The sequence below is a fragment of the Nyctereutes procyonoides genome, unplaced genomic scaffold, assembly GCF_905146905.1.
Source record: "Nyctereutes procyonoides isolate TBG_1078 unplaced genomic scaffold, NYPRO_anot_genome, whole genome shotgun sequence".
NCBI classification, from domain to species: Eukaryota; Metazoa; Chordata; class Mammalia; order Carnivora; family Canidae; genus Nyctereutes; species Nyctereutes procyonoides.
The window spans coordinates 2,753,084-2,772,699 of record NW_026575043.1 but is presented as its reverse complement, the minus strand read 5'-3'; the positions used below and the strand labels follow the sequence as shown (position 1 = coordinate 2,772,699).

The window sequence follows — 19,616 nt, the reverse complement described above, 5'->3', positions numbered from 1 at the left end:
TTCTTTTCATTGCAATTATAAATGGAACTATTTTCTTAATTTCTCTTTTTTGCTACTTTACTATTAGAGTATAGAAATGCAATGCTTTTCCGTCTATTGATTTTGTATCCTGTGACGTTACTGAATTCATTTATCAATACTAGTAGTTTCTGGTGGCATCTTTAGGGTTTTTTCTATATGTAGTATCATGTTAGTGAAAGTTTTACTTCTTTTCCAATTTTTATGCCATTTATTTCTTTCTCTTGTCTGATTGCTATGGCTAGGTCTTCCAGTACTATGTTGAGTAAAAGTGGTAAGAGTGGATGTATTCACTTTTTAATACCTGTATCATCTGGGTGGTCTTGGTCTTGGTATTGGTCTTACTCTCAGGCAAGGCCTATAATCTTCTGTATTTATAATCATATTTTAGACAGAGAATAAGGGGTTACATCCATCAGGATATTTGAACTTACCCCTGAATCCTAGTATACTTGTTACATGTTACTGTCCAGAAATGAGCCATATTTCCAGCCCCAGGTACAAGAACATCTGAGAAGATAATGTGTTTCACTTGGTCAGATGGATAATCCAACTAAGTCAGAGTTTGATATGGAGACTGGGTAGGCATGTAGCAGTTTCTGCTGTTACTCAGTTAAAGTTTTCTTCCTAGTTTGCTAATCTTTTTCTCAGTGAATAGTGATTTAATTTGATTTTTTTTTCTTCAGCATTTCTAGAAATTGATCACTTATTTTTCTCTTCTGTCTTGCTATTGTGGTGAATCACAATAACAGACCTTTCTAATGGTATACCTTCTTGATAATACTCATGATACTCTCACTTTTTAAAAATTGTGGTATAATTAACATACAGTGTTGTATTAGGTTCTGGTGTATATTTTTACTTTGTTTTAATATACTGCTAGGCTTTGTCTGCCATATTTTATTGGAATTTTAAAGATTTTATTTATTTATTTGAGAGAGAGTGAGAGGGAGCACCAGCATGGGGAGGAGCAGAGCCAGAAAGAGAAGTAGACTCCCCCCTGAGCAGGGAGCCCAACGTAGGGCTCAATTCTGGGACCCTGAGATGAAGGCAGACACTTCACCGACAGAGCCACCCGGGCACCCCAGGGTTTTTGTTTTATTGTCTTAATTCTTGTACATATATTAATAGTTTTTCTTATTCTTGTCTAGACTATCTATCTACTTTGGCTTTCAAAGTTATACTATTCTCATAAAATTAGTTTGGCAGCTCTCATTTCCTCTTCTCTGGACTAGTTTGTATATAATAGAGATTGTCTGTTCCTCTCCAGGGAAGCCCTCTGGGCCTGATGTGTTGTATGAGTGCAGGTGAGGCTGATTTGTAGATTCCTCTTCTAGGGATTTGATTTCTTTTATTAAGGATCTAATCAGACTACCTAGTTCTTCTTGAGACCATTTTGGCCCTCAATATTTTTCTAGGATATCATCCACTTCGTCTCATTGTTCCTTTAGTTGTTTATAGAATTCCTCTAACTTTTTAATCTCCTGAACCATAGCTATGTCCCATTTTTTCCATTTCTGGTCAATTTTAATGCCTCTCTCCTAATTTTAGAAGATTGTTTCCTTTATTAGTCCTTTTTTTGAAGAGATAGGTTTTAGTTTTCTTGCTCCTCTCAAATTCATTAATTTTTGTCTAATCTTTTTATTATAGTGCTTTCATTTTATGTCCTTTGGGTTCTTTATTTCCTAACTTGATTGCTAAGCTCTCACTTCTCCATGATTCTTACTGTGTATGCGTGTAAGATTGCATGATTATTCAGCTCACTAATTAGCACTCTCTGGGTGTATGTGTTCAGAGTTACCAATAAAATACTAATCGTCCTTCCTTCCTGCCAATCTCTCTCCCTCCAGCCTGTGGAGACGTTATGAGAGATTTGGCAGCCGCCTTGTCAGAATCCAGGTGCACCACACACTGTGTTTCCTTCGCGCATTCATCTTTATCACCCTGACGGAAGATGGTTTGAATTGTCATTAGCCTCCATAATCACTGGCTTATCTTCTAGGCATTCACAAATTATCCTTTTAGCATGTTTTCATACGCCAGAGGGGCCGAGTCTACCTTCTTGATTTCTTAGAAATCCGACAACAGCCATTCTGATGCCCTATTTTATTTGCAGGAGCCGTTCTGTGCATGCAGATGGAGTCTGTTCCAGCCAGCTTAGGGATGAGATTTCTGCTTTCTTTTTCGAATAACGATGCCACACTTTTTAGTCTGAAATGTATGCTCCTTGATAGAAAGACCACAGTCAGATGAGACTCGGAGAACTTCTGATGTCTCTATGTCCTTTCCTTTCCTTTTGCTAGAAATTGAGCCCAAATAGTGTGTGTATTTACCCTTGAACTGTTCCGACAAACTGTGTTTCATTTCTGTGTTTGGTTTTTCTGCTGCTCTTTGTACAAGCTGCTGACACCTCCACTTCCTGTTCTAACAGATGCATTTCAAACCACATCTCATTGAAGATTTCCTGGTGACCTGGACTTGCCGTCACCCCTCTGTGCCCAGTGTCTTCATTTCTAAGAGGACAGGCTTGGACTGGGGGCTTTGCCTCAAGCTCCGTTTAGCCCTGAAAGCTGGCCCATCCTGCGAAAGCAGATGGCTTTGCAGGGCCCTGTGTGCCTCCATCTCTGAAACCCGCTGATGTTCTCCCTGACCCCCAAAGGCTTTTTGTGTTAGCTCAGAATTCCATCTCGAAAGAAAGGAAAAGGGTTACAGGAGAAATTTATGGTAGTCAAAAGTAATTTTTTTTTTCTCAAAATGGGAGGGAGAATTTGAAAGGGGGCCTCAAAAGGGAAGCATGAGTGTGCTGGAAGAAGCCCCGTGTTAGCCCCTCTTCATCCATTGGTCAGGGTGTCCCCCACTGTCTGAGCCCCCGTTTGATCTGTGACTAGCCAGAAACTAAGTCAAAACTGTTCTTCCTTTTCAGCATAAAGAGTAGATGTGAAGATGAAATCATAATGTGCAAGATACTCCTATAAACTACCAGGCATTACACAAACACCAGGAGCCATGATTACTGTAGAGACCCCATTCTCCATTCTTTTACAAAAGGAGAAACGCTAACACAAGCAAGTTCTGTGTTACTGTATCTTTTGTGATAGAAGTTACTCAGAGAGCTGCTTTCTCCCCATAATTGAATTATAGAACTTTGCTGATTCTCTGCTCTATTATAATACATAGGAAAACCTTGCTCCAATATAAAGCATCATTCAGATGTGAAGTATAATTGTTGTTATTCACACTTCACAGGGTTCTTTTGTCTTTATCTGCTATCTGCTGCTCCCTTTTCAGCTGTTCACAAACATGAACTCAAACACTCAATTCATTTTCATAATGGAGATTTCCCAGTGAGTGAAGTGGATGATTGCTTAAAGCAAATGATTGGCCTTATCTTTAAATTGGCACATAAGCAGACATGGACATGAGCCAAGATCCCCCCTAGGCAACTTGACTCTTGCAAATCAAGATTACAGAAAGCCACCCCCACCTCCCTGTCCCTCCTTCCCCCCCCCCCCCCAGTCTGGCAAGACATTCAGACCAGATAATCTCAACCTTAGGAGAATTTGTCCTTGTGCCCTAAGGAATGAGCAAGATACACATTCTTTCTCAAGGGCCTACAATCTGTTGGTGTGAAATATTAACTTAATACACCATTGCAGACACAAATCAGACACATTACTGAGCTCACTATGAGTTGTTCATTCAAAGAGAAATGCTAACTTGGTAAATGATTTCCGAATAACTTCTCTCCTGAGACACAAGGTTTCAAGTGTCTGCTGGATGCCTAACTTTGGGTTTCCCACAGTACCTCAAATGCTTGGCAAAAATTGGCCTCATCATTTCTTTAACCACATCTGGTCTTTGAACTATGTTCCCTAGAACCATGCTCCCATTCACCTAGCATAGAAACTTCAACCTCCTCTGAGACAAGCTCCTTTCTTTGTATTCTCATATCTCCAGTACTAAATTTGCTCCTTATCTCCTCCAGATTAGACTAGACTATTACAGGAATCTCTGTTTTGTGTTCCTGAACAGTTTCCCCTACATAGAATCCCTGGCTTCTCTAGTATATCCTTCACGCTGCCCTAGAATCATCTGAACAAAATTCAGGTTGGGCCATGCCCCTCTTTTGTGGGCTCTCACCTACAAAGTAAATTCCATAAGATTCAAGGCTATTCACCATAAGTCCATGTATTATTGGGAAGTATTCGTTCAGCTGGAGATAACAAGTGTTACAAACTAAAAATGACTTAAGTAGAAATACCGATTTTTCTCACCTACCAAAAATTCCAGAAGTCTCAGAATAAAGGACTGGCTTATTCAGCAGCAAAGCATAAGCACCCAGGTGTTTTCTGCCCTCTGCTCTGTCATCCTCCACATACTGGCTTCTGTCCTCAGGCTTGCCTTCTCTTGAACCCCATATGGCTGCTGTGGCTCAGACATCACATCCTCCCTTAAACCATGCAGGAAAATACATTCTTTCCTCTACAGGAAAGACCTGCTCATAAGCCCCTAGCAGATTTCCTTTATATCATACTGATCAGAATTATATCATATTCCATACCCACCCATCATAGGCAAGGAAATAGAATTGTGGTATGCGGGTTAAACAAGTAGGTATTCATACCTCAAAGTGAGGATTCTTGCCCCCCAGAAAGAAAGGAAATGAGGGAGGGGGTTTGGTTGGAGTGGCCCCTATTAGCATCTGCCAGCGTTTGTACTCAGCAGTTAATCCCACCCACACTGCATTGGCCTCTGGCCACTGGAATTATCTCCAGTCTCAGAATCTAGCACATGTTTCATTTTCCCTTACCATCACCTGCAGGGGGCACTTGGCGCTTCACAGCCTGGAAGGGTGAGGGGCTTCCCACATACCCAGCAGCACCAAGCCTCCACTAGGCTTTGTATTTATAGTACACGGCCTCGCTTTTGTTTCTTTCTTCCGTTGTCATGGTTGTACACAGGCCTGCCTTCCAGTACACAGGCCTTGTCCTTCCATGCCTTTATCACCAAGCCTGGAATGTGATGCACCCTTGGTGGAATGAAGTTGCCTGTGAGTTACCTTTGCATGTTTGACTTGCAGGTCTGCGCTGCCAGCATAGTCCCTCAAGATGGTGAACAGAACAGTCTTATGGGGAGAGTGGATGAAGGTGTGGATGAATTTTTCACCAAGAAGGTGACCAAAATGGATTCCAAGTGAGTTCAGAGTCATTTCACTCATAATACTGCTTAATGCACATTTAAGTTTACTAAGTTGCAATTAAACTTACCGTGCCAAGACTTATTTATCTAATTTTATATATTACTTGGGATTTACTGTTCTGATGGCTCGCAAAACGTTAACTCATGCCCAGCAATCTCACAGTCAACTGGGAACTTAATAGAAATGCAAATTCTCAAGCTGCTTCCCCAGACCCACTGAATCAGAAACTGGATGTGGGGCCCTGCAGTCTGTACTTTGATAAGCTACACTGAGACATGCTCAAGTTTGAGAACTATTGTACTATTCTGACATAAACCACAGAACACATCAAGGTATTTTTTTAGAGCTTTACCACTGACATCTGGGTGACTATTCCAGGGCAGTGAACTTTGACAGCTGACATGACTTAATTTCTAAGTTCTCCTCACTAGTAATTTGGTGTATGTGGGGACCCTGTATGACTGCTAAATGGCCCAGCTTCAACAGACAGCATCAAAATGAGATTGTTTTATTTTCTTATTAAGTGGTGTTACCTTAAAAGATAATCCTTTTATGAACTTCTGTTAATAGTTATTTAACCCAGAACACTTCCAGCATTCAGCGTGATTTGTACCAAGTTATTTAATCCCCAACTAAATGCAGATCTATCCCTAATATACTCTTAATGTGGATAAGTGTTTGTGAAGTATTCTTCACTTTGAGATACCAAATTCAGCAGTGAATTGAAACCATAGTAATAAGCCAGTGGTGGAAGACTGGGCAGGCTGGGCTCAGGTAGGAAAGAAACTGGTCCATTCTGTAGATTGATGTGCCTTATCTTGCCTCGGCAGGATGGTGAGGTAGAAATAAGTGAGGTTGTTATATCCATAACAGTATAACTGACTGCACATTAGTAGCTTCAGGACCCAATTATTTGTCTTCTTTGACACTGGCCTTGAAGCTTGGCATTCTAGGGAAGAGTCTATGCTCCCATTCTTCAAGAACCAGCCTCAATGTCTTTTATTCTTTGAAGCTGTCTTGTGACTGCCCCTTCCCCACCCTCACCCCCAATTAATTGCTCTATCTCTGCTGCTGACTCAAAGCTTTTTTTTTTTTTTTCATCTTCTGCTCCCATCTGTTAGAGCACACATAATCCTTTGAGCATTTCTTCCCATTTTGTATGGTATGAGGAATGGACGGATGTGTCCTCAGTGTAAAAGATTCAAGCAGTCACCACATGCCAGCATAACCAGAGCAAAATGGGAAAGTCCCTTTTAATGATCTGCTCTCCAATCATTTTCCCCCCGAGAATGTTTGTTCTTCAGAAGCAACCCCCAGGTCTTACTGTTCATTATAACTTGAGTGTCTGGCACAGATTGTAATATATAGTCTGCCTTTAGTCACAATTGCTTGAATGAATTGAGACAGTCTTGGCCTATATCCCTACAAACTTCAGACACCGTTGCAGGCTCGCCTCCTCCTAAACATCAGAAGTCGGTATGTTAGTGGAGAGGTGTATGCACATCTGATCTGAACCATTTATACCTGCCTCCATGTGATTTCCTGCATCCTTATGATGCCTTTTTCTGTAACAGGCTCTGGAGGAAAGTTAGGCAAATTTTAGAAGGTATAAAATCTACTTTTTGCAAAGATACTGCTCTGGGAGTATGTTCGAAGCACAAAGAGAAGTAGAAATAAATTTTCATCAAATAATGATGGAATCTACCAGAAGTTCATTTTTTCATTTCATTTTGTTATATAAAAACAGACTGTCAGTTTGATATGTAAAAGGCTAGGCATGGGTAAAATCTGCAGGTAGTATGAAGAACGTTTGACAATCAAACTTATAAATGCTTGTAGTTTAAAATGCCAGATGTTCTACAAAGACAAAAAAACAAATTCCATTGTTTCTTTCTCCACTACCTATTCCCCAGAGGCACTTAATTCCTATGCCCTTAGCTGTTTGTTTGTGCTTCCATATTCTTTAATAACATTCTTTGCTCTTTCCTGTTTTTCAGATTTAAAAAGCAAGCATGACTTAACTTCTCACTGTAGAGGATGATAATTTGGCTCTGATACACTGTGACCCTGCTGCTAACCACCCCCACCCCTCACCACACACACACACTCTTTTCCTTGTGAATATTCATGACTGAGTTACATTATCTTTGGGTTTGCTCTCCTTTACAGTGTTTTATGTTCACTGTAGTTAATAATCATCTCCTTTACATATGCTTACTTTTGCATATTCCTGTCCACTGCCGTGTCCCATACATCTGCAAGAAAGGTATTAATCTCCTCTCCACGTGTTCAGGTATCTTCTGTTTCATCTCCTGGAACACATCCCTCATGGCTGCCTGACCTACCTGACCCATGTGGCATCTGGGCCCAGTTCCCTGCTATGGCCCTGCCACCTCCTGTCTCTGTCTGCTGGAGACTTCCTTGTGCTGCATTCCTGTGTCCTTTTTCTGCTCCCTTTGGCCTATGTCTTCTCCTTCCTTCTTTGATTCCCCTGTTTTGGCAGATGACCTCCTCTAGTTGCTTCCTGGGAAGGGCAGCTTCAGATGGGTATTTTGGAGACTCGCAGATATGTCTTTCATTTTGATTAACAGTGTGACTACGTATGGAATCCTAGATCGAATCCATCTTAGAATCTTCAAAACCTGGTCCTATTACCTTCTAACTTCTATTGTTGCTATAAGAATCTGTCTGTCAGGGAGCAATATTTTCCAGTCCCCTTCAAGGTTCTTCTGGCTGGACTTAGAATCAAATTGACATGAGAAAGAGTAACAGGATAGAATAACATATAATTGTGTACGCACAGGAAGCCACTCAGACATGAAATTCTAAAGACCGTCAGGCAGAATGAGGCATATATGCGATGCTGAACTAAGAAGGGAGCCACAGTCTGGGACTCCAAAGGGAAAGAATGCAATTCTCAGGAAGAGTAAATGTTCAGGAAGCACGTGTCTGCAGGGCCACTTAGGTAGTGGGACATGGAGGACCTTGATCCAATAGGCCTTGCTAGCTTCTTCCCCATCCACCACCCCTAGCTCATAGTGTAATGTAGTTCTCTATGCTGACAACTCTCTTCCTGGAGCAGATCCTCTAGCTAAATTCTTTCAGGCAGTCAAGGAGGAGGTAAGGAGCTTTTCTGGAATCTGTCAGGTTTTGATGACATTTTGACTCAGAATAATCTCCATGCCAAAGCAGCCCATCTCGAGGCAGCCTGGCCTTGGCCCATACAAATCCAAAGTCCTCATGAGCCCTGATCCTTTGTTACATATTTTTGTTTTTAGTCTTCTCTGGAAACATTGAGGATTTTTCTTTGTTCCCAGAAATGTATGATGATTGGCTCTGGGTAGGTTTTGTTTTGTTTTGTTTTACTTGAACCCATTTGCTAGGCACTCATGAGCCATTTCAATCTGAAAATTCATATCCTTTGGTTCTGGAATTTTTCTTGAAATTTTTTTTCATAATTTCTTCCCTTTTTTCTCTGTATTCTTTTTTAAAAAACATCCATTATTCAAATTATGTGTTTTCTCTATTAATACACTAAATTTTTGTTTTATTTTTATCTTCTCTCTTTCATTTTCTCATTCCTTCTATTACCCAACCCCCTATTCCTCACTGTCGGGAGATTTCTCCAGCTGTATCTTCCAACCTTGAGTGTTACACTCCCACTATCACTATCACATTTTCCTGTTACGCATATCTGATGGCACAACAGGTTTTTTTTTTTTCCTCTTTTATTTGAAATGAAATAGGACACAAGTGAGCTATTGGAAGTTGATGTCTTAGAAGCATTGAGGCTCTAAGGCGATGCCTGGTGGCCAGCTGTGGGGAAGGTCTGAGGCCTGTCCTGGCAGCAGTCCATGAGAAGCTGGATCACACCAGACAGGCCCAAGATGGCAGGGCCATGATAGGAAACCCCTGAGCAAGTTAAGAAGAAAAGGTGGGAAACTCTGCTTCCCTGTGCCAAATTATGAATTCTACTCTCTTGTTAACTGCACATATAAAGTAGAACCCCAAACACCTGCATACACCACAGCTGGCTCTCTCTTAACCTTATCTACTTTCAAATCTCAAGAATGTACTTAGTTTTGTTTTTTAAAGACTTTATTTTTAAGTAACCTTTCCATCCAATGTGGGGCTTGAACTCATAACCCTGAGATCAAGAATTGCCTGCTCCATCAATTGAGCCAGCCAGGCACCCTCAAGAGTATACTTTTGGTTTAATAAACTTTCCTGCTTATGTTGCTTATCCACTGTGTTGTGTGTCTGTCCTTGAATCTTTTCTCATTCAGCGACTTTTTTGGGATGGGCTGGGTCAAGGGTGCGGGGACCCTCCAGTTCACCTGGCAACAAGTAGGGCTTATTGACTGATGGATTTCACTATAGGGTCCTCTTCTTGGACCATTTGGTTGGGTGAGGGTCTCCCTGATTATCAGAGTCTTTGGGTCATTTCTCTTGAGCTTGTTGGGAAATTTGATCTCCTTCTTGGAGGGCTTAAACCTGGCTGTTCCCTTTTGGGATCCATAATGAGAGAAAGAGGCTGGGAGTATCACTGCCCCAATACGCAGGCTTTCTTGTGATTGTAGGGGAGGAAAGATCATGTTCTCTCTACCCTTCTAGGTTCCTGGCTGAGACACTCCTGTAATAAAAGATTAACAGGAGAAAGACAGAAGTTCAAGAACATGGACACCTCCTATATGCATGGGAGAGACTTAGAAAAATTGAGTAGTTCCCGCAAAATGGATCAAGCCACCACCTGAAATACCATTTTCAGTTAAAGACAAAAGAAAGATGTTGGGATAGGGGACGGGGAACAAGTGTGGGAAGATTACCAGAAAAAGGCCTATAAACAGGGTAAGGTGGTTATGCACATTTAGGGCCATACCTTCTCCATTGATAAGTTTCCAGAAATGTAGTTATCTTCCTTCTCTTCCTGCTGCTGAGAGGAACACATCCTTATGAATGGAGATTTCTCTTATAAACATCTCTTCCGAAACAGCATCTTCTATTCTCAGAGCTTCTCTGGTGTCTGCCACTTCTTAATTAGCCAAAAATAATCCTTAGGACAAAGAGGTCTACTGTGAGGTACCACAGTCAGCCCTCCCCCTGAACCTCCCTGTGTTCAGGATGGCACACATTGCTCAGCTGTCCTGCTGCCCCTCGCCCTCCCTAAAGGGTGCGAAGGGGCAGTTTTGGTCTCTGGTTTGGGGAGAGGATCTGACGGTTTAGTGAATGGGCTATTGGCTCTCTCCCTGTCTGGAGCCCCCCTTCACTTCTGTTTCCAGGGATGCCTGGAGCTCCGTGCAAACCCATGCCTCTCGCCTCTCTTACCAGCGCTTCAGGGGACAGCTTTCCCATGTCCATTAAGTCTGTTTTCACTCTCAGTTCTCTAAGCTTCCAGACTTGGCTGTTTTTGCCTTTCTTTCCCTCTGGGGCTTTTGCCTTAGTTTTTTCTTTAAACCTTTGGCCGTGATGTCACCGGGGACACAGAGGACCTAATGGGGTTTGTGTCTGCCAGTTCTAAGTGAAAGGAACCAATGAGACCTCTAATTGGCCCCTTGAGTTGCTCTTTCCCTGCCCATTCCCCCATTCCTGAATATTCTCTTTCATACAGAATGAAGAGCTCACCCTCTCTGTTACCCTTTTCAGTGGTATTATATTTAAGCAAGGACCCACATTCTTGTTTGAGTCAAGCACTAAGGGTGGAATTTCGGATGTGATTTTAGTGATGATGCAAGGACTTCAGGTGACACTGGGGAAACCTGGCCCTTATCAATGCAGTCAAATTAAATTAGGCCATCCCTCACTTGTGTCTTTGAGAAGCCAGCTTTACTAGAAGTTCTTACAAGTGGAGAGGCAACTGACTAGAACATTTAGATACAAAAATACCTCATCTCTGCCCCCAAGGCCCACCACCTACACCTTCAGGTTCCCATTCCTGATTGGTTGTTCCTCCATCTCCTGACCTGTGACTATAACATTCCACACTATTTACCAAGTGCAATAGCTCAAATTAAAAATTTTTTAAAGATTTTATTTATTTGACACAGAGAGAGAGAGAGTACAAGCAGGGGGAACAGCAAAAAGAGGAAGAAGCAGGCTCCCCACTGAAAAGGGAGCCCTATAGGGGGCTTGATCCCAGGACCCTGAGACCATGACCTAAGCCAAAGGCAGACGCATAACCGACTGAGCCACCCAGGCACCCCTCAAATGAAAATTTTTACTGCTTCAGAATGGCTGCTAGATAAGCAGCAATCTCCCTATTTGTATTTTGACTGATTCTTGCAAGAACTATAATTACAGCAAACCCCACAGTATTTGTTCTTTTGAATCACAGGAGATCCTCAGCAAGAGGATCAGAGTCCCATGAGCTTGGTGAAGGAGGAGATGAAAAGAAGAAGCGAGACTCTCGGAAGAGTGGCTTTCTCAACTTGATCAAATCTCGATCCAAATCTGAGCGGCCACCGACGGTCTTGATGACAGACGAGCCGTCCTCGCCCAAAGGGGCTATGAGAAGTCCAGCCCTGGACATGCCCAGGAAGGACGCGAAGCCAGTGGAGCACAACAGCACTTCGGAGCGGGTGGAGGAGATAAAAACGCCCGACTCCCTGGAGGAAGGCCAAGAGGAGGACGTGGGCAAGATGGAGCGGAGTGACAGCAAGAGCAGCCCACAGGCCGGGCGCAGGTATGGGGTGCAGGTGATGGGCAGCGGTCTGCTGGCAGAGATGAAGGCCAAGCAGGAGAGAAGAGCGGCCAGTGCACACAAGGTGAGGGGGGGCCCCTCCTGACCTGATTGTCTTTGTGGCTCTGTCCCCTCTCAGTTTTTACCGGCAAGAGATGAGCAGAAGTAGCCCATATAGTTAAATAAAAATCCGAAACCAAAGCCTTTTCCCAAAAGAACCCAGAGCATGAGCTACAGAGGCATGGCTGGGTTTTCCCTCTGTCACGGAGGCCCACTCCTCTGAGAGCCACAGGGCTTGAAGATAAGTCACTGACTGAGAGAGGCTGCTGGCCTTTGTCTACCTGTGCAAGTCAGGAGCCTGGGACGGGTGTTGTGGGGAAATGCTCAGATCTGGGGAGAAGACAGAGTCTTTTGCATCCAAACTGAGACCTAAGGGTGACCAGAGATAGAGCTGCCAGAGGCAAATAAGAATCCTGAAACCGTGGGGGCTCCTGGCTAGCAAAGACTCTTGATCTCAGGGCTGTGAGTTCAAGCCCCATGGCTGGTATAGAGAATACTTAAAAATAAAAATCTTAAAAAAAAAAAAAATACTGGAACCAGATTCTTTTTTTTTTTTTTTAAAGATTTTATTTATTTATTAGAGAAAGAACATGAGCGGAGTGGGGGTGCAGTGCCGTGGGAGAGAGAGAAGCGGACTCCCCACCAAGCTGGGAGCTACACAGGGCTCCATCCCAGGACCCTGAGATCATGACCTGAGCCAAAGGCAGACACTTCACCAACTGAGCTACCCAGCCCAGGTGCCCCTGAAACCAGCATTCTAATTTTATATAAATAGATCTGCCTTTCAGTTTTTTCATAATTCTCTTTTCCAAACCTAAAAGTTCCTTGCCAGATTTGAAAGTCAAAAGGAAAGAAAGTCAAGGTATTCTGTTAGGATTAATGGAATACTTGATCATTGAGATATATTGTAGACTGCTATGAAGAAAAATTTGATCATTTAAAAATTGCCCTATTCTCTCCAAATCTGACTAAATTCATCATTTATTCTTCGAACATCTTTTAAAATAGACGTTTTGGGTTTTTTCCTTCCCCGTATTATCTCTCCTTTCTCCTGGCAGCTACTTGAAAGATCATAGCTTCAGTGTGATCTCTAAGATCAGCATATCCATGTTAGCCCAGAGTTTGGGTTTGGTACATGAATCTGAGCTCTTTTTTGTTTATATAACTGGATTTCCCAAAGGAAGGAAGATTGCTCATCTTTGTTATTTGAAGTATCAGAATAAAACGATGCACCCCATTGAATCCTTGATTTATTAAACTGTATTATATGCCAGGGTGTAGAGCGCTGTTTTATTTGACTTAACAGCTGATTTTTTTTTCATTAAATCCTGCATCCCGCATGATTTTACAGCTATGCACCACATTTACCCCACCAGAATCTTAGTTATCCAGTACTTTCCTTGTGATGGATCCCTTCTTACTCAGTGACCCTTATAGAAGGTTCAGGGAAGTGCAAAGGGAGGACCGTGTAACTAATTGCCCTCTGCTAATTCGCCGACACAGGCACCATGTGGCCTTCCCTAGTCAGAATTCAGAATAAACACTGTGATCATATCATTGGTGAGTCACCCAAGGAAATGGTTAAATTTCAAACCATTTTATAGCATTTCTTACAACAACAAACGTGCTGTTTTCATTAACGAGCTGTTTATTTTATCACTGTTTTCACTGATGAACAGCTGCTTTTTGGTAGAAAGATGGGAAGTGCTAGGGGGTTTTTTCCATGTGCTGTGGATTTGATACATAAATTGGCTTGAAGTGACAAAATTCTTATGGTTTGGAAGTCTCAGTTGTTCAAGGCTTCTAGTAATGAGCTTTTGGCGCCATCTTGTGTTTGACTAAAACAACATCAATAATAAGAATCCTTAGAGGTGGACCCTGGAGACATTGCAAGTTCAGTTCTAGATCAACACAATAAAGCAATAAAGTGAGTCAAATGAATTTCAGGGTTTCCCAGTACATAGAAAGTTATGTTCACACCATACCGTAGTCTGCTAAGTGTGCAACTGGCATTGTGTCTTAAAAAAAAACAATGTACATACCTTAATTGTAAAATATTTTATTGATTAAAAAAAGCTAACCATCATCTGAGCTTGCTGGTGGAGGGTCTTGCCTTCATGTTGACAGCTGCTGACTGATCAGGGTGGTGATTGCAGGGGTGGCTATGGCAATTTCTTAAAATAAGACAATGAAGTCTGCCACATTGACAAATGATTATTCTGTAGCATGTGATGCTGTTTGATAGCCTGTTCCCCACAGTAGAGCTTCTCTCAAAATTGGAGTGAATCCTCTCATACCCTGCTACTACTTTATCAACTAAGTTTATGTAATAATCTAAATCCTCTGTTGTCATTCCAACAATCTTTACCACATCTTCACCAGGAGTAGATTCCATCTCAAGAAAGCACTTGGTTTGTTCATCCCTAAGAAGCAGCTCCTCATTCATTCAAGTGTGGTCATGAGATTGCAGCCATGCTAGGCCCATCCTCAGACTCTACTTCTCATCCCAGTTCTCTTCTTATTCCCACCACATCTGCAGTGACTTCTCCATTGGCATCTTGAACACTTTCAAGTCATCCATGAGGGTTGGAGTCAAATTCTTCCAAAGTCCTGTTCATGTTGCTATTTTGACTTTTTTGCATGGATCATGAATGTTCTGAATGGCATCTAGAATGGTGAATCCTTCCCAGAAGGTTTTCAGTTGACTTTCCCAGATCCATCAGAGGATCACCATGTATGGCAGCTTTAGCCTTACAAAATGTATTTCCTAAGTAATAAGACTTGAAAGTTGAAATTACTCCTTGACCTACAAGCTGCAGAATGGATATTGTGTCAGCAGGCATGAAAACAACATCTCCGTCAGAGCTCTTGGGTGACCAGGTGCATTGTCAATGAGCAGTAATTTTTTAAAAGGAGGTCTCCACAATAGACCTAAAATATTCAGTAAACCATGTTCTAAACAGATGTGCTGTCATCCAGGCTTTGTTACTCCATTTATAGAGCACAGGGAGAGTAGATCTAGCATTATTCTTAAGGGCCCTAGGATTTTTGGAATGGTGACTGAGCATTCAAATCAACAGCTGCGTTAATCCCTAACGATAGCCAGCCTATCCTTTGAAGGCAGGCATTGACTTCTTTCTAGCTATAAAAGTCCTACATGGCATCTTCTTCCAACAGAAGCCTGTATGTCTACGCTGATAATCTGTATTCTACTGTAGCCACCTTCATTAATTCTCTCAGCTAGATCTTCTGGCGAACTTGCTGCAGCTTCTCCATTAGCACCTGCTGCTTCACCTTGCATTTTTTGGTTCTGGAGCTTCTTTTCAACCTCATGATCCACACTAGTAGCTTCAAACTTTCCTTCTGCAGATTCCTCACCTCTCTCAGCCTTCATGGAGTTTTAGAGATTCAAGGCCTGATTCTGGATGAAGCTTTGGCTTAAGGGTAGTTGTGGCTGGTTTGATCTTCTGTTTGGACCCCTCAGACTTTCTCCATATCAGCAATAAGGCTGTTTCATTTTCTTATCATTTATGCGTTCACTGGAATAACACTTAATTTCCTTCAAGAACTTTTCCTTTGCATTCACAACCTGGGTAACTGTTTGCCACAAGAGACCTGGCTTTTAGCTTTTCTCAGCTTTCAATGTGCCTTCCTCACTAAGCTTTACCATCCCTAGCTTTTGATTTAAAGTGAGATGTGTAACTCTTCCTTCACTTGAACACTTAGAGGCTGTTGTCAGGTTATTATCTGGCCTGATTTCAATATTGTTGTGTCTCAGAAAATAAGAAGATCTGAGGAGAGGGAGAGAGATGGGGGAATGGCTGATTGATGGAGCATTCAGAACATGGACAACATTTATTGATTAAGTTTACTGCCCTATGGGGCCATGGTGCATAGCACCCCAGAATAACTACAGTAGTAATATCACTGATCACAGATCACCATAACATATATAGCAATAATGGAAAAGTTTGAAATATTGTTAAGAATTACCAAAATGTGACAGGGGCGTGAGGTGAGCAAATGCTGTTGGAACAAAGGTGCTGATAGACTTGCTCAGTGCAGTGATGCCACAAACCTTCAACCTGTGAAAACAAAAACAAAACAGTATCTGTAAAGGGCAGTAAAGCAAAGTGCAATAAAATGAGGTATACCCGTATTGAAAATTCAAACCAGTCAGGATTTTCTATCAGAATAATAAAATATTAGGAAAGGTTTTCAAAAATTAGTATAAAAAGGGTCACCTAGGCTCAGTGGGTTGTACACCTGACTCTTGATTTTGGCTCAGGTCATGATCTCCGGGTTGTGGGATCAATCTCCCTGTTGGGCTCTGCACTGCATCTGGAGCCTGCTTGAGATTCCCCCTCTACCCACCCTCTGCCTCTCTCTTAAAAAAAGAAAAAAAAAAGACCCTTAAAATTAGTAAAAGAATATTTTCCTCTAAATGACTGTATTCTTTATAAAAGTTAGCAACATAAGCCCCATTGGTCAGTATACTGTTGGTAAAATTTATGGTGTCTTCATTCTTCTCTTGAATAATTTTCTTTACACTATTCACATTTAATACATGTATTTAAAAGAAAAGAACCAGGACGGGGCATCCGGGTAGCTCAGTCAGTTAAACGTCTGCCTTCTGCTCAGGTCATGATCCCAGGGTCCTGGGATTGAGCCCCACCCCCAACAGGCTATCTGCTCAGCCAGAAGCTGCCTTCTCCCTCTCCTGCTCCCCCTGCTTGGGCTTCCTCTCTCTCTGTGTCAAATAAATAAATTAAATCTTAAAAAAAAAAAAAAAAAAAAAAAAGGAAAAAATCATGAAAGTGAAACTATGGCACTTCTCATTTTTTAACAAAGGAGAGTAAGTAACAAGTACTGAATGCATAGAGGCCCTGTCTTCTAGGGCCACCTCCTCAGCTGCCTGCACTCAAAAACAATGGACCTTATAGTATTTTGTGTTAACTACCTCAGAAAGCTGGAAAGGAAAAAGAAAAACTGTTCCTTGGGTTATATTTTTAATGCAGGCAAGCGAGGCGCCAAGGGTGCAAAGTGCAAGGAGGCATTGGCTTTCAGGTGCCCACCTGGCGCTGAAAGGCGATGTCTCCTTAAATCTGTGCACTGGCATCTTGCTCAACATAGTCTCATCCTGACCATGTTTGAATAGTCCACCTTCTTATCTGCATCTGAGCACAACTACACGTGCCTCTGCCTTCTAGAGGCTGTCGGATGCCAGGCCAAGTGTTGGTGAGGTCCTGCCTCTGAACTGCTCCCTCTGTCCATGGGCTTGGACACCCCCTGCTGGTCCAGGCGGGGACTTCCTGGCTGCAGCCCTGGCACGGGACTCCCTTTCCTTGGGATCACTTGTCTGTAGGAACATAGGAACACCAAACAGTGTGCCCATTCTAGCTGTAGAACTCATGTGCACATTTCTTCTCGGAGACCTGCTCAGCGGCCTCCCCTAAGGGAACTCCCAGAGTCTTGCTGAGAGAGCCCTGAGCATTGCTGCAGTGTACTTGCCCTCCCCGGGAGCTGCCTCTCCTGGCAGGTGTATGGCTGTGGCCAGTCAATAAATGTCATGCATGAGTCAGATCTCAGCTGTGTTTCAGATAATACCTCCTGTATCATCAAAACTAGTGGAAAGCTGGGAACTGGCACCAGATACATGCTTTTCTGGTTTATCAGAAGCACAAGTATGAGTTGAGCAGGAAGGGACAGGTTGAAGGCCAGGCTGCCTTAGGAGTCATCAGCCTCCTGGTCTACCTGCCCACCGTCTTTATATTTCTAGACAGGAGGTGGATGTAGACCATCCGTCTTTGTCAACAGAGTACTTAGATTTTATTAGGCAAACCCTTGATTTTTCATTTAGGATAACTTTTTGTATTTAAATGCCTCCCTCTTAGGTGGACTTTCTGCACTGCAAGGAAGAGGCCAAGTCCTAGCTTCCCTAGTTATCACTCCTTCCCTGAGATGATGGTGTCTAACCTTGCCCCCCTTTGCTGTCATAAACCCCTTCACCTGAAGCTTTTGGGTTTCTTTTTTTTTTAATCTTATTTATTTATTTGAGAGAGCATGATTGGGGTGAAGGGCAGAGGGAGAAGCAGACTCCCTGCTGAGCAGGGGGCCCGATGTGGGGCTTGATCCCAGGACCCCAGGATCATGACCTGAGCCAAAGGCAGATGCATAGCTGACTGAGCGACCCAAGCACCCTGCTCTGAGGTTTTTTTTAAATTAATTCTGGCCTGTTTGTCCATTGCCTCCTAAATGATAAATCTGTGTCTTGTGGTCTTGTGGTTCTGTCTCAGTGGCAACAAAGGCCCTGCCTATTACAGTCCCTTTTTACCTGTCCTGTACATTGAAGTTGAAAAGGTTTCCACTGCTTTCAAATTTTGATTTTGGGAACTTAACTTGGAGAGACCATCTTGTCAACTCACAGAGCGTCAGTACCCTTGTTGCTTGGAGCATCAGGGGCTGCAGAGCCTCTATAGGTGTTCCACAAAAAAAAAAAAAAAAAAAAAAACACAGGAGACAGGAACGATCCCCAAGCTCACTGGCTTCCCCTGAGCCCATGTACCTGTCACTGGGGGGAATCATTTTGGGGCATTGGCCACACTCCAGACCCCAGAACCCTGATTATAAACACAGAACAGAACCTGTTCCTCCAAGCTTTGTCCCAGGAGCAGGCACCCAGGGACACAGAGAGGTGGGACACAGTGTGACAACAGTAAAGGGGCCATTATTTGTTGACAATTATTTTCTGCTTTGTTTCTTTTCTTACATTTTAAATAAATATGCACTTTGCTGGGGCTGTGTGCTTGAATTTTCTAGAAGCTTGGGAATGATGCCATCTCTCAGGATTCCTCCAGCCTGGCCTTGGGCAGCACAGAACGTTTGGATGGAGGTGGTGCAGGTAAGACCATCACCCCCTAAGGAAGAACACTTTCCCTCCTGGTTCCGGAGTCACACATAGTTGACAGAAGAAAAATAGAAATGAGAGAGGAGAATGTGTTGTCAGCCTGCACCTAAAGGCCACATCCCTTCACCCGCTGCAGCTCCACCTCAGCGGCATCTCCCACTCCCAGAGCTGTGTGCCTGGAAGGGGCACCAGTTCCAATTTCCCAAAGGGAAGAAATGCCTCTGATAAGAGCTCTCAAACTGTGGACATCCGAGGAGTTGGGGGAGGGGCATGTCTGATGTTAAAAATAAGCCACACATGGTAGGTAGAAGGTCCATTTGTTTGATATGAAGGAGTGTCCCTTCCTTTCAGCATGAATATCCAATATCCTTTGTCCTTCTGACTTTTTGGGTATGGTAAAGAATAAGACACTTTTGATGGGAACCAGAGGGTGGCTTACAAACTGTGCATCAGAAATCTCACTTTGCTGTTTGAAATTCCCGTGTTGTGCTGGAATGTCTTCCTGCAGGAAGAGTTGGAATGTAGCTCACATTTAACCATCTTGCTTCATTCGGTTGTCTGCATGCTTAAGGCAACAGCAGGGCAAGGGTGGGGCATGAGATTACATCCCTGAAGCCTTTGCCACAGTTCTTGCTAAATGGGAGGTTGTGGATGTCAGTGTACTCCCCTCACTGAGGACCCGCAGCCAGACCCCTGCCTGATGATGATTGTCCAGAACTGAGGCACCTACAGTTTTACGGTCATACCTGCCTGTA

The 19,616-nt window shown here is 42.9% G+C and overlaps 1 protein-coding gene across 3 annotated transcripts in view; it reads left to right on the top strand.

Moving 5' to 3' along the window:
• Nucleotides 1-19,616, top strand: part of CARMIL1 (capping protein regulator and myosin 1 linker 1) — a 325,852-nt gene that overhangs the window by 291,836 nt on the left and 14,400 nt on the right. For all 3 annotated transcript variants that reach the window (XM_055322435.1, XM_055322434.1, XM_055322433.1), the window contains exons 32-34: nucleotides 5,099-5,211; nucleotides 11,550-11,979; nucleotides 18,774-18,855. In XM_055322435.1, the coding sequence (XP_055178410.1) occupies nucleotides 5,099-5,211; nucleotides 11,550-11,979; nucleotides 18,774-18,855 (625 nt within the window). The remainder of the gene's footprint in view (nucleotides 1-5,098; nucleotides 5,212-11,549; nucleotides 11,980-18,773; nucleotides 18,856-19,616) is intronic.